The 23,195-nt window shown below is 42.0% G+C and overlaps 1 protein-coding gene across 1 annotated transcript; it reads left to right on the top strand.

Moving 5' to 3' along the window:
- The first annotated feature begins 3,856 nt into the window (after positions 1 to 3,856).
- Positions 3,857 to 21,103, top strand: LOC137366331 (RAD51-associated protein 1-like). Its single transcript, XM_068028228.1, has 5 exons — positions 3,857 to 4,008; positions 15,335 to 15,381; positions 18,197 to 18,335; positions 19,604 to 19,683; positions 20,970 to 21,103. The coding sequence occupies exons 1-5, from the start codon at positions 3,989 to 3,991 to the stop codon at positions 21,101 to 21,103; spliced, it is 420 nt and encodes a 139-aa protein (XP_067884329.1). The 5' UTR covers positions 3,857 to 3,988.
- Positions 21,104 to 23,195: the final 2,092 nt, after the last annotated feature.

Raw genomic sequence — 23,195 nt, 5'->3', positions numbered from 1 at the left:
CTTGCATGGTGCGAATGTTACTTGCCACTTATCAGCTCAATCCTGGATATTGTCCAGGTCTTGCTGCATTTCAACAGAGACTGCTTCAGTACCTGAGGAGTCGCGAATGGTGTTGAACATTGTGCAATCATCAGCGAACATCCCCACTTCTGACATTATGACGGAAGGAAGGTCATTGATGAAGTAGCTGAAGAAGTTTCAGAAGTATGGACAAGCAAGACCTCTACCAACTAGAAGGACAAGGGCAGCAAATGCATGGGAACACCACCACATGCAAGTCCCCCTCCAAGTCACACCATCCTGACTTGGAACTATATCCCCGTTCCTTCACTGTCGCTGGGTCAAAATCCTGGAACTCCCTTCCCAACAGCACTACCTAACACCTACCTCCCATGGACTGCAGTGATTCAATAAGGTAGCTCACCACCACCTTCTCAAGGGCAATTAGGGACGGGCAATAAATGCTGGCCTGGCCAGCGACACCCACATCCCATGAATGAATTAAAAACAAACAGCAAGAAGGTATTTGTCGACAAGGGAGGAGGTCTCCCACATTCTACTCGCCATAAACCTTAAGTCATCCAAAACCCTGCTGCCTGTGTATTAACTCGCACTAAGTCCTATTCCCCTATCCCCCTGTGCTCGCTGACCTACAACGGCTTCCAGTCAAACAGTGTCTTGATTTTAACATTTTTGTCCTTGTTTTCAAATCCCTCCATGGCCTCACCCCTCCATATCCCTGTAATCACCTCCAGCCCCACAACCCTCCGAGATGTCGGCACTCCTCTAATTCTGGACTCTTGAGCATCCCTGATTTTAATCACTTCACCATTAGTGGTGGTGCCTTCAGTTACCTAGGCCCCAAGCTTTGAATACCCTCCAGACACCTCTCCACCTTGCTTTCCTCCTTTAAGACACTGTAAAAACCTACCACTTTGACCAAGCTTTAGGTCACCTGACCTAATATCGCCTTTTGTGGCTCAGTGTCACACGTTTTATAATGCTCCTGTAAAGCACCTTGGGATGTTTTATTACATTAAAGGCACTATATAGATATAAGTTGGTGGTTGTTGAAAATGGGAGAGAAGCTGCAGAGTGACAAGTAGTAGCTTACCCATGGACAATGGGAAAAGGACTAAATCAACAGCTGAGGGAACATGCTTTCTTTCTAGTGCGGGAAAGAACAGCCACCTATCTTCTTCTTTGGCTTCCTTGTCTCGAGAGACAATCAGTAAGCACCTAGAGGTCGTCAGTGGTTTGTGGAGCAGTGCCTGGAGTGGCTATAAAGGCCAATTCTAGAGTGACAGACTCTTCCACAGGCGCTGCAGATAAAATTGGTTGTCGGGCCTATTACACAGTTGGCTCTCTCCTTACACTTCTGTCTTTTTTTCCTGCCAACTGCTAAGTCTCTTCGACTCGCCACTCTTTAGCCCCGCCTTTATGGCTGTCCGCCAGCTCTGGTGATCACTGGCAACTGACTCCCACAACTTGTGGTCAATGTCACAGGACGTCATGTCGCATTTGCAGACGTCTTTAAAGCAGAGACATGGACAGTCGGTGGGTCTGATACCAGTGACGAACTCGCTGTACAATGTGTCCTTGGGGACCCTGCCATCTTCCATGCGGCTCACATGGCCAAGCCATCTGAAGTGCTGCTGGCTCAGTAGGGTGTATATGCTGGGGATGTTGGCGGCCTCGAGGACTTCTGCATTGGAGACACGGTCCTGCCACCTGATGCGAAGGATTCTCCTGAGGCAGTGAAGATGGAATGAGTTGGGACGTCGCTCTTGACCGACATACGTTGTCCTGGCCTCACTGCCATAGAGCAAGGTACTGAGGACACAGGCTTGAAACACTTGGACTTTTGTGTTCCGTGTCAGTGCGCCATTTTCCCTCTTGGCCAGTTTGGACATAGCAGCAGACGCCTTTCCCGTGTGCTTGTTGATTTCTGCATCGAGAGACAGGTTACTGGTGATAGTTGAGCCTAGGTAGATGAACTCTTGAACCACTTCTAGAGCGTGGTTGCCGATATTGATGGATGGAGCATTTCTGACGTCCTGTCCCATAATGTTCGTTTTCTTGAGGCTGATGGTTAGGCTAAATTCGTTGCAGGCAGCCGCAATCCTGTCGATGAGTCTCTGCAGACACTCTTCTGTGTGGGATGTTAATGCAGCATCGTCAGCAAAGAGGAGTTCCCTAATGAGGACTTTCCGTATTTTGGTCTTCGCTCTAAGACGGGCAAGGTTGAACAACTTACCATCTGATCTTGTGTGGAGGAAAATTCCTTCTTGTGAAGACTTGAACGCATGTGAGAGCAGCAGTACAAAGAAGATCCCATACAGTGTAGATGCGAGAACACAGCCCTGTTTCACGCTACTCAGGATAGGAAAGGGGTCTGATGAGGCACCGCTATGCTGAATTGTGCCTTTCATATTGTCATAGAATGAGGTGTTGATACTTAGTAGCTTTGGTGGACATCCGATCTTTGCTAGTAGTCTGAAGAGACGTCTGCTGACGAGGTCAAAGGCTTTGGTGAGATCTATGAAAGCAACATAGAGGGGCATCTGAAGGGTGACCCAAGAAGGGTCACTGACCCGAAACGTTAACTCTGCTTCTCTTTCCACAGATGCTGCCAGAAAGAAGGGTCACTGACCCGAAACGTTAACTCTGCTTCTCTTTCCACAGATGCTGCCAGACCTGCTGAGTGATTCCAGCATTTCTTGTTTTTATTTCAGATTTCCAGCATCCGCAGTATTTTGCTTTTATTATAGAGGGGCATCTGTTGTTCATGGCATTTCTCCTGTAGCTAGCAAAGGGAGAACAGCATGTCAATGGTAGATCTCTCTGCTCGAAAGCCGCACTATGCCTCAGGGTATACACGCTCCGCCAGCTTCTGGAGTCTGTTTAAAACGACTCAAACGGAGACTTTCCCCACTATGCCGAGCAGGGAGATTCTATGGTAGTTGTTGCAGTCACCGCGGTCAACCTTGTTCTTATAGAGGGTGATGATACTGGCATCGCGCATGTCCTGTGGTACTGTTCCCTCATCCCAGTACAGGCAAAGCAGTTCATTGAGTGCTGGGAGTATAGCAGGCTTGGCACTCTTGATTATTTCAGGGGTCATGCCATCCTTTCCAGGGGTTTTTCTTTCTAGTGTGGGAAAGAACAGCCACCTATACCAATCTTAAAGCAGCCCTACTCTCCACAATTCTTCCTGTTGTCAATTTATTTATTTATAACATATATGTAGTGTGGAAAGCTGCAACTCCTGTAGAAGTGGTCTCTGACGTAGGAACTACTTTACAAAGCTAGAACGTCAGGTACAAATCTGAACAGTAGTTATCAACAACCAAAACACCCAGACTCCAGTGGTACATGTAATTAAGACCTTTAAAAACACTCCATATTGTTTTATATATTATATTATTTTCCTTATTCTTGGCCTTCACACAGCAAAGGTGCACCAAAAGAGGACACCCCACCTAAATGGATTGTTTGCTGCGTGTCCATCATCTTTCGTAGATGGAAGGATACCAATCATATTATTTTCCTTATTAAAATATTGAACAAAAGGTACAATTAAAATTAGTAACTATACAGATGTGACATTTAATAAATGTGACCATTACCTTTAGCTGAAGCCCTCTAACAGCTTCCCCAGCAACGGAAACCAGCTGCAGTGCAGCTTCTCAAAAAAAAAGCAGCCTCCAATGGCGGATTCGCTGAGCTACAATCTAAATATGTACAACGGGATAACTAACTCAGCTGTTTATACTTAATATGTCTGAGTATTTTTCTAAAGTTATTCATGGTTTATTCTGTAATTCTTTCTCGAAGAAGTGTGTTTAGCCGGAATGGCGAAAGTGTGGCTGGGAGCTGATGCGTGCTGTGAGGGTGGCGGGTGCGCGGGCTATTGAGCGGTTTGTTTATTATTTTGCTGCAGTTTGATGGTTTCTACCCAAACCTCAGCTTTTCTGAAGCAGCTGTGATGGCCAGGCCTGTTAGGACGTAAGTATGACTGGGGAACATTGGGAAATGGGGAAGGGAGAGAGAGAGAGACAGACAGACTGACTTGGGAGAGGGGGATGGAGTATTGGGAGGGGAAGCAGGCGTGAGAGCCAATTTATTATAGTGCAATACATTTGTAATAACTTCTGTGTGCAAAAGTTTCTGTTACACGTGATTAATAGAGAGGTTGTCCCTTCAGTATCTGCCAGAATTTGTTGTTTGTAGCCATTGTCCCCATCTCTCCAATCCATCCATCAAGGAATAGAATGATAGAGTCATTACGACACAGAAGGAGGCCATTTGGCTCATCAAATCCATGCCGGCTCGCTGTAGAGTAATGCAATCAGTCCCATTCCCCCGCTCTGTGCGAGTTTATTTAAGTGCCCATCTAGTTTACTTTTGAAATCATTCATTGTCTCTGCTTCCACCATCTTCGTATGTAGTGAGTTCCAGATCATTATCAGTCATTCTTCCTCACATTCCCCCTACAACTCTTGTCCAAAACCTTCAATCTGTGTCCCCCAGTTCTTGTTCTATCAGCTAATGAGAACATCTTTTCTATATTTACCTTATTTAAACCTGGCATAATCTTGTAAACCTCAAACTCCTTTGCTCCAAGGATAACAACCTAAGCTTGTAGCTAAAATCCCTCATCCCTGGAGCCATTCTGGTAAATCTTTTCTACACCCTCTCAATGACCTTCACATTCTTCCTTAAGCGTGGTGACCAGAATTGAATGCAATCCTCGAGTTGTGGCCTCACCAGAGCTTTATAAAGGTTCAGCATAACTTCCCTGCTTTTGTATTCAATGCCTCAACTTTTGAAGCCCAAGATCCCATATGCTTTGCTAACCTCTCTCTCAATATGTTCCTGCACACTCTTTAGAACTGTGCCACTTAGTCTATATTGCCTCTCCCTATCCCTTCTGCCAAAATGCATCACCTCACACTTCTCTATTAAATTCCATCTGCCACTTGTCTGCCCATTCTGCTAGTCTAAACATCCTTTCGCAGGCAGTTCATATCATCCTCACTATCCGCCACACCTCCAAGTTTGGGATCATTGGCAAATTTTGAAATTTTACTCTGTATTCCAATATCCAAGTCATTTTTAAAAAATATATATATAGCAAGAAAAGCCATTGTCCTAGCACTGAACCTTGGGGAACCCCACTGTCTACCATCCTCCAGTCTGAAAAACAACCATTTACCACGAGTCGCTGTTTTCTGTCCTTAAACCAATATTTTATCCAAGCTGACACTGACCCTCCTATTCCAAGAGCCTCAATATTGTAAACCAGCCTTTTGTGTGGTAATTTATCAAAGGCTTTTTAAAATCCATATAGACACCATCCATTGCTTTCCCTTCATCAACCTTCTCTGTTACTTCAAAGAAAATTCAAATAGATTAGTCAAGCGTTATCTGCCTTTTACAAATCTGTGCTGGCTCTCTTTAATGAATTCAAATCTCTCCAAGAGCCTGTTTTTTTCCCCCTGATTATTTCTAAAGTCTTACCCACCGCTGCTGTTAAACTGACCAGCCTGTAGTTGCTAAGACTGTCCTCAAACCCTTTCTGGTATAAGGCTAGTGTCACATTTTGCCACTCTGCAATCAGTTCTGTAGTTGACCTGTCCTGAACTATGGCAATAGGGTTTGCTTTTGCTCTATCCCACTCACATGTACTAGAATTGATGGCAAGCCCTTCACGTTTAGCAACCTGGGATGCAGGCCATCCGACCAGGTGACTTATCCACTCTAAGCATAGCCAGCCTTTCCAGTACATTCTTCCTATCAATTTTCACACCATCCATAACCTCTACCATCTCCGCTTCGACTAATATTTTGTCAACATCCTCTTCCTGAATAAACACCAATACAAAGTGCTCATTAAGTTTTTCATATATATGTATGTATACACCACAAAAAGAAAAGGACCTAGTCCTTAGTCCTTCCGATCCCCAATGGAAACAGCCTTCCAGTTACAAAAACATTGTCAACCATTACCCTTTGCTTCCTAAACTGAGCCAATTTTGGATAAAGCTGCCATTTTCCCTTGGATCCCGTGAGTTTTTAATTTTCTGATCTGTCTGCCATGTGAGACCTTGTCAAAAGCCATGTAGCCTACATGAAATATGTGCTACCCTCATTGATCCTCCTTGTTACCTCCTCAAAAAATTAAATCAAGTTAGTCAGACAAGGCCTTCCCTTAACCAATCCTTGGTGACTGTCTTTGATTAATCCGTGCCTTTCTAAATGACAATCTATACTGTCCTTCAAAATTTTTTCCTATCATTTGTCCACCACCAAAGTTAGGCTGACAGGTATGTAATTCCCAGGCTGGGTTAGCAACAAAAAGTCAGACAGCCAGTTATTTGCAGCACTGAATAATAGTTACTATGAAAGTATTTGTGATAAAGATGTAGTAACTGGTGTTACGCAGGGTTCTGTGCTGGGGCTGATCTTATTTACTATACAGATGAATTATCTGGAATTAGCAAGCAAGAACAATTGACACAAAATTGATGAGTGTGGTAAATTGTACTGTGGATTGTGAAAGACTAGAAGGACATAGATAGGTTTGCGGATAGGTGGAAAATGCAGTTCAATGTAAAAACCTGTGAAGTCCTATGTTTTGGAATAAGATTGGAAATATGTTTTAAATGTGTAGGTTTTGAATCAAGTAGAGGAGCAGATGTGCAGATTCACAGGTTCTAAATGGTGAACCATTTAGGATTCCACTTTTGTCTTTACTACTTTATCCATTTGGCTTCTGTATGTAGAGGCATAAGATACATAGCAGGAAAGTGATGATAAGTATGTTAGGCTGCAGTTGGATTATTGAATGCAGTTGTGAGCATGTTCTTGTATGAATGCCATAAATCAATGGATAAGGTGCCCCATAGAATCACTAGGGGCATTACTAGGGTTGAGCAGTGACGGTTGTGAAGAGAAACCTGAGAACTTGGGCCTATTTTCCCCCTAGAGTCAAGAAAGTTAGGAGGTGATCTGCTCAAACTCTTCAGGGCTATGAAGTGCTGTGGTAGGGTAAATAGCACTGGGTGTTTCCATTGGTCAGTAAAATAACAGGTCACAAATTTAAGATAACCAGAAAAAGAATTAAATGAGCGGTTGGAAAATATTTATTTATACAAAGGGTACCTACAATATGGAATTCTGTACTACAAACTGTTATTGAAGGAAATTTCATAAATTCTTTTATAAGGGAACCATAAAAGTTTATGCAGAGGAAGAGGCTTATTGTGCCTGCTGACTGTTTTCAGAGCAATCTAAAACTAATTCCTGCTTTCTGCCCGATCCTGTATCTTCCCCTGCTTCAAATGTATATCTGTACTTATTTTAAGAATAAAGTGGGCTTTTCCTTATTCATTCACAATGATAAAGCATTCCATGCTTTCATAATTTTTTTTCAAAACCTTTTAATTCTGTTCTTGGCTTTCTCAGCCCCAATGGAAATGGTGGCAATACCTTTCTTTAGTCAATCCTCGTAACTATAGTTTCCCATTCCTGGTATCATAGTGTTAAATGTACACTGTAAGCTCTCAAAGACTTTATTATCTTTTTTCACATTGGGGTGTCCTAATTATTCTGTGGCCCTGTTCCTATTTTCTATGTTTATGTTTCTATGTTTCTAATCATTGGGTTGGAGGAGCCCGGCACATAAGTGCAAAAGAAAAGGCTGAAGTATTTGCGATGGTCTTCAGCCAGAAGTGCCGAGTGGATGATCCATCTCGGCCTCCTCCTGAGGTCCCCAGCATCATAGATGCCAGACTTCAGCCAATTTGATTCACTCCCCGTGATATCAAGAAACAGTTAAAGACACTGGATGGAGCAAAGCAATGGGTCCTGACAACATCCCGGCTGTAGTACTGAAGACTTGTGCTGCAAACTAGCCATACACCTAGCCAAGATGTTCCAGTACAGCTACAATACTGGCATCTACCCGAGAATGCGGAAAATTGCCCGGTATGTCCTGCCAACAAAAAGCATAACCAATCCAATCCAGCCAATTACGGCCCCATCAGTCTGCTCTCGATCATCAGCAAAGTGACGGAAGGTGTCGTCGACATATGCTATCAAGTGCCACTTAAACCACAACAAGCTGCTCATTGATGCTCAGTTTGGGTTCTGCCAGGGCCATTTGACTCCTGACCTCGTTATAGCCTTGGTCTAAATATGAACAAAAGAGCTGAACTTGAGGTGAGGTGCGATTGCCCTTGATATTAAGGCAACATTTGACTGAGTGTGGCATTAAGGAGCCCTAGCCAAATTGAAGTCAATGGTTGTGGTTGTTGGAGGCCAATCATCTCAGCCCAAGGACATTGCCGCAGGAGTTCCTAGGCTTGTGTTTTATGCCCAACCATATTCAGCTGCTTTATGAATGACCTTCCCTCCATCACAAAGTCAGAATTGGGAACGTTTGCTGATGATTATAGAATGTTCATTACCATTCGTAACTCTTCAGATACTGAAGCAGTATGTGTCCATGTGCAGCAAGACCTGGACAATATTCAGGCTTGGGCTGATAAGTGGCGAGTAATATTCGTACCACACAAGTACCAGGCAATGACAACCTCCAACAGGAGAGAATCTAACCATCTGTCCTTGGCATTCAAAGGCATTACTATCCCCCACTATCAACATCCTGGGGGTTACCATTGACCAGAAACTTAACTGAAGCAGCCTCATAAATACTGTGGCTACAAGAGCAGGTCAGAGGCTGGGAATTCTGAGGCGAGTAACCCACCTGCTGACTCCCCAAAACCTGTCCACCATCTCCAAGGCACAATTCAGGAGTGTGATGGAATACTTTCTACTTTCCTTGATGAGTGCATCTTCAACATTACTCAGAAGCTCGACACCATCCAAGACAAAGCAGCTTGCTTGATTGGCACCCCATCTACCACCTTAGGCATTCACTTGCTCCACCACCAACGCACAGTGGTGGCGCTATGTACCATCTACAAGATGTATTTCAGCAACTCACCATGCATCCTTTGACAGTACCTTCCAAACCCACAACCTCTTCCACCTAGAAGGACAAGTGCAGCAGATGTGTGGGAACACCACCACCTGCAAGTTCCCCTCCAAGCCACACACCATCCTGACTTGGAACGATATTGCTGTTCCTTCACTGTCAGTGGGTCAAAATCCTGGAACTCCCTTCCTAACAACTGTGGGTGTACTCGCACCAGATGGACTGCAGTGGTTCAAAAAGGCAGCTCACCTACACCTTCTTAAGGGCAATTAGGGATGGGCAGCAAATGCTGGCCTTGCCAGCGACACCCACATCCCATGAAACAAATTTTTTAAAAGTGCATTGTTACCTGTTTACTCTTGTACTCAATGTCCGTGTTTCTAAACCCCCCAAAAAACTGTTTTGTGGCTTATGTCACGGACTTGTAATTATTTTTCTCCTCTGATTAAAAACAGTGTGTGTGCCCTTAAGACTGTTAAAAACAGCGCACTTTTAAGGGAGAGAAGGTTCTGGAGACACAATGTGCCACAGCTGCATTTTTGTTACCTTGGGCAACAGCAGGAGAGAGAGAGGTTGCATGGTAATGTTTCCACTTGACTATATGTGGAACTGGCTGAAACCAGGTAGTTTAGAGAGACGAATTGCAGAGAAAGGAGCTGTTTATTCTCTCTCAGCAAAAATTCTGCAAGGAGCTACAAGTCAAGCTAATTCCCTAAGTAAAGAAGAAAAGCCTTTTTCAAGAAACCGCTTGTATTGTTGTGCTCATCATTCAAAGAATGCTTGCTGCAGCTGAAGAGTTGAATGCCTGTCTTCTGAAGGACTATTTTCATGAAGTCTTCACAGAGATTTGGAGTGACCTTAGGTTATTTTTCACATTAGAAGACCTCATCCATCAGGAACGTAACCTACAAAAATTTACTTATTTTATTTATTCTTAGGAGACAGCTAATTTTTTAAAACTCCACTTTTAAACCCGGTTATCTGTTAGTTTTTGAGTGTATGAGTGTGAATGCGGGAGTTAGGTTAAAATAAGAAGTTATAAGACATAGGTTTATCTTAATAGTGTTTAATATTTAGATTTTTTAATAAATAGTTAATTTGTTGTCTAAAGATGCCTGGTTTGGTCTGTTTCATTCTGGGTTACTAGAGTGTTTAATTTGGCTGTTTTCCGATTGGGTGTGAAAGCTTAATAATATGCTGCAACCTGTGGTGTGCTGGGGCTAAATTGACAGTGCATTGCTCCCATCGCGGTCGTAACACTTAATCTACCTGGACTCACTTTTATGTAATTATGTGTTGTATCCCTAGGTGTCTGTGTTCTCTGCACCCTTCAGCATTTTCCTGTTGCTTGTTTATCCATTCAGAATTCTTTATTTCACACATTTCCGCATTGAATTGCATCTTTCACTTGTCTGCCCATTCTGCTAACTTTTTACCTCCTGAAGTCTCTTACAGTCTCCCTTGCTGTTTGCTATGCCCTCAACTTTTGTGTTTTCAGCAAATTTTGATACTGTGCTCCCTGTGCCCAATATACATAATCTATGTTAGTTGATACCCTGTGATGTTGCCAATGGGAATGCAAAACCAAGTGTACTCTTCACGTTAAGCAGGATTATGGGGCAGGGAATAATTGGAATAGGACGAGGGATGACTACTACATTACAGATCAGAGAGGGAAGGTACTGCAGGGCAGGGGGAAGTTAGAGTGGAGTTAGAGTGGCATTTGACTATCTTTTAAACGGCAACATTTCAGTCTCTGAATGGACTTCGATTGATGCCCCAGTCCACAAAGCTAGAGTAGGACTCTGTCGTAGAGGAAATGTGTGTGTTACTAGATCCTGTTTTGCTGTGCCACCTAGTGGACAGAGTACATTAGGTTATCAGTTGGTTTTAAACAAATATATTTTATTTTTTGTTTTTAATTTAGCTTTTTTTTTTAGAATTAGAACATTACAGCGCAGTACAGGCCCTTCGGCCCTCGATGTTGCGCCGACCTGTGAAACCATCTGACCTACACTATTCCATTTTCATCCATATGTCTATCCAATGACCACTTAAATGCCCTTAAAGTTGGCGAGTCTACTACTGTTGCAGGCAGGGCGTTCCACGCCCCTACTACTCTCTAGTAAAGAAACTACCTCTAACATCTGTCCTATATCTATCTCCCCTCAACTTAAAGCTATGTCCCCTCTTGTTTGCCATCACCATCCGAGGAAAAAGACTCTCACTATCCACCCTATCTAACCCTCTGATTATCTTATATGTCTCTATTAAGTCACCTCTCCTCCTTCCTTTCTAGAGTTATGCATGATATTTCTTGGAATGTCTCGAAACAGTTTCTGTTTCATTGATACTAATGACTATCAGCCACATCTTCTCAAACGTTGTCTTCTGTACAAGCATACTTTCTATTTTATTTCCGTAAGTAGCATTCCTGCTCCAAGGAAGAAAAATGCAATTTTCATCTTACACTGGTGCAATGCTCTTCCATAGTTTGTGACATTTCAGATTTCAATCATTACTGATTCAAGACTGCATGCATTGGAGCTGAGTACAGATTAGCCATGATCTAATTGAATGGCGAAATAGACTCGAGGGGCTGAAAGACTTACTCCTCTTCCTACATTCCTATGAGCATGGGAGCTTCCCCTTTTCTGTCCTATGGATGAGCTTTAAAGTGTTTCTTCCCTTGAATTCTGCAGAAGGTTTTGTTTTTCTCTGTTTTATAACAGTGGAAGATTGTCGGTTTTAGAGAGGCCTGAGGCCTACAATTGGTGACAAGTGATACCTTGCCTGTTTACATACCCAGTTATTTGGCAAGTTGTAATCCCAAAAACATGTAGAAGAAATGGGGAAGCCGGGAGTTTGCAGAGAAAAAAAGACATTTGGGGTTTGGCTGCATGCCACAAGAGAGTTTTTAATAAAAGGATTGGTAAACAAGGAAGTACAGTTGAGGCTTTGAACACCATTCATGAGAAGCCAAAGCTTTCAATGTGCAATATGTAAACAATGGGTTAAATTTAAATTCTTTCACTCTCTTGTCATCCATATATTTTTATGTATAGTATTGTTTTTAATTTTGTAATCAATGTAATATGTATGAATATTTTGTATATAGATATAATAAAAATATGGACTTTTATGCTTGTGAGTATCCATTTGTATGCTGGGGAAAGGTTCTAATTATTTTGGAGACTGGCAGTGGATGTATCATGAAGCAGGGAGCTGTGGCAAAGTATTTTTATATGGAAAATTTGTTCTTAGCGGGGGTTTAATGACTTTGGGGTTTATTTAGTGACTTTGGAGTGTGAATTTGTATGTGTGACTGGTGAGGGGAGGAGGAAAGTTGGGGTATCTGGCTTCAGTGGTGGAAAGGTATGAAATGTAATTGGAAAAGGGAGGGAAAAAGGGAAAGCAGAGGTTGGTGATGAATGGAAAAGAGGTTGGTGATGGCAGCAGTTTGAATGATGGGGTGCAGCAAAGGTTTGGCTGGCAAAGGAGGAAAAATGTTAAGGTTGCAGATAGTTTGGTGGTGAGAACAAAAGTGATTGGTGGGATAAGGAGAGGGTGATGTTGAAGGAAAGTGGTGAGGGAAGGGGTATGAAGGAAAGTTTTTTTTTAATCATAAGCACTGGAGGAGACAGTATTGGAAGGGTATCAGAGTGAGAGAATTTGGGCAAAAGGGTTTATAGATGTAGAGGAAATGGGGAAGATATGGGTATGCAAGTAGTGGAGGAGTGGTATGTTAGGAGGCATTCGTGGTGAAAGAGGAGTTACAGGGTTAGGCAATGGTGGGAGGAGGGCTACAGAGTGTGGTAGTGGTAGTGCCAGGATGAGCGAGAAATGAGTCTGGTGTGGGGTTTAGCAGTTGTGGAGGTTTTTTCCAATATGTGAATACTGGAAAGTTTTAAACTACAAGATCTGATATAATCTAGGTTAAGAAGGTTGGTTGTAGAGACCCAAAATATCACAAATATATCAAAAATATCCTAAACTGAAGCTGAGTGATAGGATCTCACTAGGGTCATCTAGATAATATAGAATATATGTTGTTTATTTGATATTTCTGTACTGCACCAATCATACTTTTTGTAAATTTATATGTAGTTAACTTCTTTAAAATTAAATTGATGGTCTTCTGATTGAAGATGTGGTTTAGGTTATTATCATGGCAAAAGCAATCTGATTATCACTTGATCAACAAAATTCAAGTTTCTAATCAAGTATCAAAAGACAGGGTTTTTCAGAAATCTTGAAATGAGATATCAGATTATTTTATTGTTGTTAGCACTGGTATATTATGAATTCCAAAATGACAAATCATAGAATCTTATAGCACCGAAGGAAGCCATTCCAGCCATTATGCCTGTGCCAGATTGCAGAGCTCTGAGTTGTAGAGGGATCTGGGTGTCATACATGAATTGCAAAAGGTTAGTATGTAGGTTCAGGAAGTAATTAGGAAAGCTAATAAAATGTTGTCGTTTATTGCAAGGGGAATTGAATACAAAAGTAGGGAGGTTATGCTTTATTTATACTGGGCATTGGTGAGACCACATCTAGAGTACTGTTCACAGTATTGGTCTCCTTATTTCAGGAAGGATGTAAATGTGTTGGAAGCAGTCCAGAGAAGGTTTACTAGATGAATACCTGGAATGGACTTTTGTGTTCCATTCCATTCCATGAACACAAAAGTCCGAGTGTATCAAGCCTGTGTCCTCAGTACCTTGCTCTATGGCAGCGAGGCCTGGACAACATATGTCAGCCAAGAGCGACGTCTCAATTCATTCCATCTTCGCTGCTGCCGGAGAATCCTTGGCATCAGGTGGCAGGACTGTATCTCCAACACAGATGTCCTCGAGGCGGCCAACATCCCCAGCTTATACACACTACTGAGTCAGCGGCGCTTGAGATGGCTTGGCCATGTGAGCCGCATGGAAGATGGATCCCCAAAGACACATTGTACAGCGAGCTCGCCACTGGTATCAGACCCACCAGCCGTCCATGTCTCCGCTTTAAAGACATCTGCAAACGCGACATGAAGTCCTGTGACATTGATCACAAGTCGTGGGAGTCAGTTGCCAGCGATCGCCAGAGCTGGCAGGCAGCCATAAAGGCGGGGCTAAAGTGTGGCGAGTCGAAGAGACTTAGCAGTTGGCAGGAAAAAAGACAGAAGCGCAAGGGGAGAGCCAACTGTGTAACAGCCCCGACAAACAATTTTTTCTGCAGCACCTGTGGAAGAGTCTGTCACTCTAGAATTGGCCTTTATAGCCACTCCAGGCGCTGCTGCACAAACCACTGACCACCTCCAGGTACTTGCCCATTGTCTCTCGAGACAAGGAGGCCAAAGAGAGAGAATGAGACCTGGAATGGGTGGTTTGTCTTATGAGGAAAGGCTGGACAGGCTAGGCATATATCCGCTGGAGTTTAGGAGAGTACAAGGTGACTTGATTGAATAAGATATAAGATCCTGAGGAGTCTAGACAGGGTGGATGTGAAAAGGATGTTTCCCCTTGTGAGAGAATCTAGAACTAGGGGTCCTTTCCTTTTTGGCCTCCTTGTCTCGAGAGACAATGGGTAAGCACCTAGAGGTGGTCAGTGGTTTGTAGAGCAGCGCCTCGAGTGGCTATAAAGACCAATTCTAGAGTGACAGACTCTTCCACAGGCACTGCAGGTAAAGTTGGTTGTCCGGGCTGTTACACAGTTGGCTCTCTCCTTCCACTCTCTTCCTCAAAAGGCAGTGGAAGCAGAGTTTTTAAATATTTTTAAGGCAGATGTATATAGATTCTTGATAAGGGGGTGAAAGGTTTTCGGGGGCAGGGGGAATGTGGAATCGAGGTTACTGTCAGATCAGCCATGATCTTATTGAATGGCGGAGCAGGCTCAAGGGGCCAAGTGGCCTACTCCTGCTCCTAATTTGTATGTTTGTATGAACCCGCTCATTCCCTGTAGCCCTGCAAATTTTTCCCTTTCAAGTAGTTATCTAATTCCCTTTTGAAAGTTACTATTAAATCTGCTTCCAGGCAGTACTTTCCAGATCATCATAATTTGCTGTGTAACAAAGAAACTCATCTCGCCTCTGCTAAGAGTATTGCATTTAACTCTCAAATAAATGAATCCAAATAAATTGCAAACTTAATTTTAAACTTAGTCTTATGCATTGTTGTCTTTGAGTTAGCTTGTATTTTTTGGATTTTCAAAATTTTACTCCTTTCAATTAAGTATGTCTAATTTTAAAATGGTCTTCAAAAAGATATATCAGGTGGGATTTTTTTCTGAAGTTCTCTACTTTAAGGTTGTGAAATGTAAAAGATCTTTCTTTTCTATCATTAGGACCAAGAAAGTTGTAGATTATTCACAGTGCGGAAACTTTGATGATGGTGAGTTTTGAGTAATAGTTTAAAAAGTGTATATTAGCTTTCTGTGAAATCTCGAAATGTTGGTGCATAACAAAGCCATTCAGTCACATGTGCCAGTTCTTACTCCCACACTGGAGCTGCCAACTGTAATCTCATTTTCATGCTGTTGCCTGTGGCCTTTTTCACCTATTTAATTCCAATTTAAATGTGATTGAATTAGCATGAATAGTTACATGGTAAAGTATTCCATATCCTAAGCATGAAAAAAATCCTTCCAACCGCATCCTTTATGCTTCAAGTACTAATCCTGAGTTTAAACCTAATTTTATTGATCTACTGACCAATAGAAATAGATTTTTGCCAACCATCTCAAATTCTTGTATAAATTTGTATATTTGTATTACAACCCTCACCCATAAATCTTCCCTGTTCCAGAACACACAGCTCTCATTCTGAAGCATATATAAAGAACCAAAATATGTATATTACGTTATGAAATAAAGTCCTGTCAGCCCAGTCATTTCTCCAATCATCTTTGAAGTTTGAATCTATCCATTGTTCCATGTTTCCTACCTAAACCCCAAATCAACTCCCTTTAGAATTAGGAATTGATGCATTTCAATTCCATTTATTTAGTTGTACTGAATTATCTTTTCTTAGTTAAGTGGCATTTGGTTAAGCACGTTGTTATATTAACCTCAGATCATAGTTTCTTTAGCTTAGAATAATATTTCCTGGTTTCACAAGTTTCTCCTTAACTACAATTAATGTTGAATGTGAAATAATCCATTAACCTGTAAGCTCTAAAGACGAAGCTTTGAAAGAATATCGGGAATGTAGGACCAATCTGAAACGAGGAATTAAGAGGGCTAAAAGGGGTCATGAAATATCTTTAGCAAACAGGGTTAAGGAAAATCCCAAAGCCTTTTATTCATATATAAGGAGCAAGAGGGTAACTAGAGAAAGGATTGGCCCACTCAAGGACAAAGGAGGAAAGTTATGCGTGGAGTCAGAGAAAATGGGTGAGATTCTAAACGAGTACTTTGCATCGGTATTCACCGAGGAGAGGGACATGAAGGATGTTGAGGTTAGGAACAGATGTTTGATTACTCTAGGTCAAGACAGCATAAGGAGGGAGGAAGTGTTGGGTATTCTAAAAGGCATTAAGGTAGACAAGTCCCCAAGTCCGGATGGGATCTATCCCAGGTTACTGTGGGAAGCGAGAGAGGAAATAGCTGGGGCCTTAACAGATATCTTTGCAGCATCCTTAAACATGGGTGAGGTCCCGGAGGACTGGAGAATTGCTAATGTTGTCCCCTTGTTTAAGAAGGGTAGCAGGGATAATCCAGGTAATTATAGACCGGTGAGCCTGACGTCAGTGGTAGGGAAGCTGCTGGAGAAATTACTGAGGGATAGGATCTATTCCCATTTGGAAGAAAATGGGCTTATCAGTGATAGGCAACATGGTTTTGTGCAGGGAAGGTCATGTCTTACCAACTTAATAGAATTCTTTGAGGAAGTGACAAAGTTGATTGATGAGGGAAGGGCTGTAGATGTCATATACATGGACTTCAGTAAGGCGTTTGATAAGGTTCCTCATGGTAGGCTGATGGAGAAAGTGAAGGCGCATGGGGTTCAAGGTGTACAAGCTAGATGGATAAAGAACTGGCTGGGCAACAGGAGACAGAGAGTAGCAGTGGAAGGGAGTTTCTCAAAATGGAGACGTGTGACCAGTGGTGTTCCACAGGGATCCGTGCTGGGACCACTGTTGTTTGTGATATACATAAATGATTTGGAGGAAAGTATAGGTGGTCTGATTAGCAAGTTTGCAGACGACACTAAGATTGGTGGAGTAGCAGATAGTGAAGGGGACTGTCAGAGAATACAGCAGAATATAGATAGACTGGAGAGTTGGGCAGAGAAATGGCAGATGGAGTTCAATCAGGGCAAATGCGAGGTGATGCATTTTGGAAGATCCAATTCAAGAGTGAACTATACAGTAAATGGAAAGGTCCTGGGAAAAATTGTTGTACAGAGAGATTTGGGTGTTCAGGTCCATTGTTCCCTGAAGGTGGCAACGCAGGTCAATAGAGTGGTCAAGAAGGCATACGGCATGCTTTCCTTCATCGGACGGGGTATTGAGTACAAGAGTTGGCAGGTCATGTTACAGTTGTATAGGACTTTGGTTCGGCCACATTTGGAATACTGCGTGCAGTTCTGGTCGCCACATTACCAAAAGGATGTGGATGCTTTGGAGAGGGTGCAGAGGAGGTTCACCAGGATGTTGCCTGGTATGGAGGGCGCCAGCTATGAAGAGAGGTTGAGTAGATTAGGATTATTTTCATTAGAAAGACTGAGGTTGAGGGGGGACCAGGTTGAGGTGTACAAAATCATGAGAGGTATAGACAGGTTGGATAGCAAGAAGCTTTTTCCCAGAGTGGGGGATTCAATTACTAGGGGTCACGAGTTCAAAGTGAAAGGGGAAAAGTTTAGGGGGGATATGCGTGGAAAGTTCTTTACGCAGAGGGTGGTGGGTGCCTGGGACGCGTTGCCAGCGGAGGTGGTAGACGCGGGCACAATAGCGTCTTTTAAGATGTATCTAGACAGATACATGAATGGGCAGGAAGTAAAGAGATACAGACCCTTAGAAAATAGGCGTCATGTTTAGATAGAGGATCTGGATCGGCGCAGGCTTGGAGGGCCGAAGGGCCTGTTCCTGTGCTGTAATTTTCTTTGTTCTTTGTCCTCTAGAACAATGGTGATTTTTCTCAAGTGAATAATTGCATGTACACTGGAACAATGAATATTCTTCAGTGTTTATCCATTTTGTTTGCAGATGAAGATTTTGCATGTGTATCCGCTCCTCCAAGTAAAAAGTCCCGTCTAACGAATAAGGATCAGAAGCATAAAAAGGAAAAAAATATTAATTCTGGCCATCCAAATGCAAAAGCCAAAAAGGAACCACCTAAGGAAAGGTGATGTTGATTTGTAACATAAGAGAATATCATTGAGCACTGCTCATAGTTGGGATATCTGCACAGCCTGTATTCCTCTTTCAGGCAGCATTTGTCCTTCCTGTTCGATTTTCTTCCCCTTCGTATCTTGCAATAAATTCACAGCATTACTGATCTTGTTTACAATTTTGCAGGCTATTCCACATATTGTGAAAAAACAAGTTTTTTCTTTCTTAAAAGTAATATTTGTTAACTTGTATATTTTAGTTCTATTTATCAAAAATTACTCTTGTTCTGGATGATTTTTCCTCATGGCTGAGATTTGGAACTCGTTTTGTGGAATTGAAGTTACACATCCGAATCCTGCACTAACTCAAACTGACCTAAAGGGAAGCATTAAAGGAAAATTTGAAGTCCGTTTGATTGCCTTTAAGGGGAGCATGCTCCTACGTGATTCTGTTGCTGCTTTTGTTCCAAGATTAAATTGTTTTGTCAACAGCTTTACCAATAAAGTACATTATATTGCTGATTCAAATTGATGGGTACAGGTGGCTAGTAGTGAGTTACAGGGTAGTAATGCAATGAAGTAGTTTGATTATTCTATAAACTTATGAACAAAACAAATGCTGAGTTTAAATTGCTTTAAACTCATTACACAGAACAACAAATGGCTGGTAATCTAGATTTTTTTCCCTCTTTGTGCTAAGATAATGCTCATTTTTTTAAGGATTGCAATGAATCCAAGAGAGCTAATGCGTGGGCAGATTTATTATGTTGGAGCTTCTTGGAAATCTGGATTGCCACAGGACGCTTTTTATGATTATTCCGATCAGTAGCAATGTGGTCAGGCGACAAAATCTCTAATATATGTGCTGCCACTGAGTGGAAGATTAGTCCTTGCTGATTAGTTCGAGTCTTTATCGGCACACCCAGTTGGTGACATCAGCTTGTCCTTCCTCAGAGATACAATTTCATTGACGTGTAAGGTTTCCTTTTCATTGAGTGGGCAGTTCTCGGGAATGCTTATATCATTTTGGTGTGTTATTATCTGCAATTTTACTTTATTCCCTGAGCTCAATTCTGTGGAGAATGTTGTTGGCAAAAAAAACCTGAAGCAACTAAAAATATTCATGAGAAATATCAATAATCTTTGTCATTATTTAACTTGTGAATATTTGGAGAGATTGTTTTTCTTTGTGTTGTCAAATGTTTATATTTGGGCTGTTAATGCTGTTTGCATTGGAATTTTAATAATTTTAGCTCACTTGTCAGATTACTTCATACCACAGATTGCCACTTGATGAAAAGCTTTATCAAAGAAACTTAGAAGCTGCATTAGTCCTATCAGTGCAAGAGCCAACCGGTGAAGGTGAGAACATTTTTTAAAACAAGGTAGAAGTTTTCAATGCTTTAGTAAATAACACAATTCTTATCCCAGTTGAATTGTATCTCCTATTTTGCAACTTATTTTACTAACATTATATTATGTTTATTGTGTAATTGGGCTGAAACCATAAAATAATTTTCCACACCATTATAAATATCTCAGTGCTTGCATTTTAAAGGTTGCTAATACCTTTATAGGTGGAAATATAGTTAGGACTGAGACTCCCCACCTCTCTTTAAGTAAAGAATAATTTGTGACTTGGGCACTCAAGTTGTATGGACTCACTCCCACTCCCTGTATGATGACTGGGCACAGTGAAATTATCTTCACGGATGTACTATTCAACATAAAGTTGATCCTTTGTTTCTCCTCTGGCTAAGATCTGTCATCACTCAGTCAAAAATGTTACTTCTGGGCTGGAACGAATGACTAACAAGTATGGCGCTCTACCACAAAGCCATGGGGATATTCTCAGTGTCTGGAGAGAGCACTATACTGCAGTGGCATCTGTCTGTAGGAGGGACTCATCTGCATGGAGTTTGGAAAAGCCAATAAATAGAAGTGTACAGATAGGAGCCAGTTCAGTGGAAAGAAATGGACTCCACCTTTTGTTGCCCAGCCATTGGTAGGGCAGCAGATGTAAGTTTTATTCATGCCAAATTCCTAAAGTTGCTTTAGGCAAGTGAAGGGAATTGCAACTGTCTTGAAATACAATGTCAGAAATCACCAACTAGTCTTGGAGCTTCACTTCTGAGGATAGTGAATGTGGAATCTGTTTGAGACACGCATGGTGCTTGGAACATGGTTATTGTTTCTGCCCACAAAAATGGGAATCATAATAAGCTTGAAAGGTACTGAGAAATCTCGTCGATATTAGTGGTTCTCAAGATGTTATTTTGGGTTGTTTCGGTGCATGTCACATCTTCTGAAGATCTGCTGCGAAAGCAGAAAGGAACAGGCTGGATTTTTCTTTCATAATGTATAGGATAGCTTGTGGCTTTATATGAGATTGCAGGATATTGTAAGACTTGGGGAAATCCTAGTTGCATTGTTTTAATCAATTTCCCTAGGGTTTTCAACCTGGTTTGCCTGCTTTTACAGCAGTGACAACACTTAAAAGAAAAACTTAATTGGCTGTGAAGTACTTTTGGATATCCCTTGAATGTGAAAGGTGCTTTATAAAAGCAAGTTCTCGGTGCCTCACATGGGTGTTACAAAGAAGCTGGGAGCTGTGGGAGTACAAGACCAAATCTTGGATTCTATTTTAGATGTGTGCTGCAACTCCAAGATCTTTGTGGAGGTGCATAAGAAACTTTCTGAAGCTATCTCACTTGTAGAAGGAGTGAGCCAAGGTTGTACACTGTCAGCAATTCTCTTTGATATTTTCATTGGTGATGTGTGAGATGGCATCAAATGATGGATTTATTTCTGTCCAATGGCCAGGCGCTTCTGTTAATATGACACTTTTTTGCAAATGTTATTGTGTTGCTGACAGACTGACCTGGAATCCAATGTTCTCTTGAACATTTGCTTAACCAGTGAGATATGACAGTTCCCTCAAGTGCTGTGCTATGGCCTTGCATGGCCCATTGCTATTGGAAAGTATTGATTAGAAGATTTAAAGGGCAACATATCGGTACCTGAGGATTCTGGTGGTGCAAGCTTCATTTTGGATACAGTTCTCTGCGACTGTTGAGAAGAGATGACGGGCTCTTTGGTCTTTCTCATTTTCTTTCGATGACCAAAAAATTCAATTGCAGTTTAACCTTAACATGTCCAAACAATCCTCTTTCATGTTTCAAGACTCCTCTAGCCCATGTGCAAAAACGGGTACGAAGCTATGAGATGGCAAAAAAATGAATTGGCTGCAGGAAGGGATGGCTTTGGAGAAGGAGTCAGCCTTAAAGCGGGCACATCTTACTGCCAAAACTCCTCAGGTGAACACCTGAATGAAGAGATGGTGATGAGTAAGCTTGGTACATGACACTGGATCAGCCTTGGTTCAGTGGTAGCTTGTGAGTCGGAAGGTCATGGGTGCAAGCCTAACTCTAGGACTTAAGCACGTAATTTAATCTAAAAGTTTACTGCAGTACTAAAGGACTGCTGCATTGTCGTTGGTGCTTTGGAAGAGACGTTAAACTGAGGAGCTGCGCCTACCCTCTTGGGAAGATGTATAAGATCCATGGCACTATTTGAAGAACTGAAGAGTATTCTCAGTGCCCGGGCTAACATTTATCCCTCAACCAACATCACTAAAAAGTAGTATATCTGGTTATTAGTCTCACTGCTATTTGTGGGACCCTACTGTTTCAAATTTGTTTCTGCATTTGCCAATGTTATACAGAATGACTATACTTTTAAAAGTTTTTTTTTTGCCTTGAAGCTCTTTGGGATGTCCTGAAGTTATGACGAGCATTATTTAATGCAAGTTCTTTTTCTATTTTTGGAACTGAATGTCTGTAACATCAAGGTGCTTGGCACAATGCAAGCTGATTTGACAGCTCTTTTTGCCATACCAAAGGCAGATGCCTATCACATAGCTGAATGGAAAACTGAGTCAGGTTGACAGCTGCTGAAAGCTGTTAGCTAGAGGCCAGGTCTGAGAACATGCATTTATATTTTCCAAGGTTGTATACCCACTGTGCATATCCATGGGGTTGATCAATGGTCTTGGAGCCTCTGGATGGGGGTTACAGTGTAATCCATGCTTTAATCTGGTCAGACATCTGAAATGCTACTTTAAATGTGCCATCGGTGTGCACAAAAATTATCTTGGTAGTAGGTATATAACCATAGAAACCAAAAAAGTAGGAGCAGGAGTAGGCCTGTCTTTAGCTGCTGCGAGTGTAATTAGCCATGGTGAAGAGAAGCCATCCTTCCATTCTACTATCTCTCAAATAATACAGGCGCAATATGTGCATTATGGGAACTACCGATAAAGAAGGCATTGGTCCAGTGATCACAGATCAGTTGGACACCGAGAGTAGAAACTCTTTGTTCTTGTAGTCCACAGGGTTATGAGCAGAGACACAAATAGCTAAGTAGGTGGAATCAGTCACACCTCGTACTGATGGAAAGCCAGCAGTACAATTGTGAAGCACTCGATGCTACCACTACACAATGGAGAATGTTATGAAGGCATTGATGCTCCTGCATAAAGCATCAATCAGCTCCTTGATGTATTTATGAGCAATGAACTGTGTGATAGTTCAGATGTACTCAGCTTGGGCCTGGAAGGAGCTAAAAATTGAGAGACTAGATTAGATTAGATTAGATTAGAGATACAGCACTGAAACAGGCCCTTCGGCCCACCGAGTCTGTGCCGAACATCAACCACCCATTTATACTAATCCTACACTAATCCCATATTCCTACCAAACATCCCCACCTGTCCCTATATTTCCCTACCACCTACCTACACTCGTGACAATTTATAATGGCCAATTTACCTATCAACCTGCAAGTCTTTTGGCTTGTGGGAGGAAACCGGAGCA

This window comes from Heterodontus francisci, unplaced genomic scaffold (assembly GCF_036365525.1).
Source record: "Heterodontus francisci isolate sHetFra1 unplaced genomic scaffold, sHetFra1.hap1 HAP1_SCAFFOLD_2229, whole genome shotgun sequence".
NCBI lineage: Eukaryota > Metazoa > Chordata > Chondrichthyes > Heterodontiformes > Heterodontidae > Heterodontus > Heterodontus francisci.
The sequence above is the reverse complement of the archived record's forward strand: the minus strand, read 5'-3'. Positions and strand labels throughout refer to the sequence as shown.

What these genes read in the sequence shown, in the direction of transcription:
- LOC137366331 (XM_068028228.1), top strand. Translation starts at nt 3,989, where the DNA reads ATGGCCAGGCCTGTTAGGAC. An exon ending in GTGCGGAAACTTTGATGATG is followed by an intron (nt 15,382 to 18,196) that starts GTGAGTTTTGAG and finishes TTTTGTTTGCAG; the next exon opens with ATGAAGATTTTGCATGTGTA. An exon ending in GCAAGAGCCAACCGGTGAAG is followed by an intron (nt 19,684 to 20,969) that starts GTGAGAACATTT and finishes ATTCTATTTTAG; the next exon opens with ATGTGTGCTGCAACTCCAAG.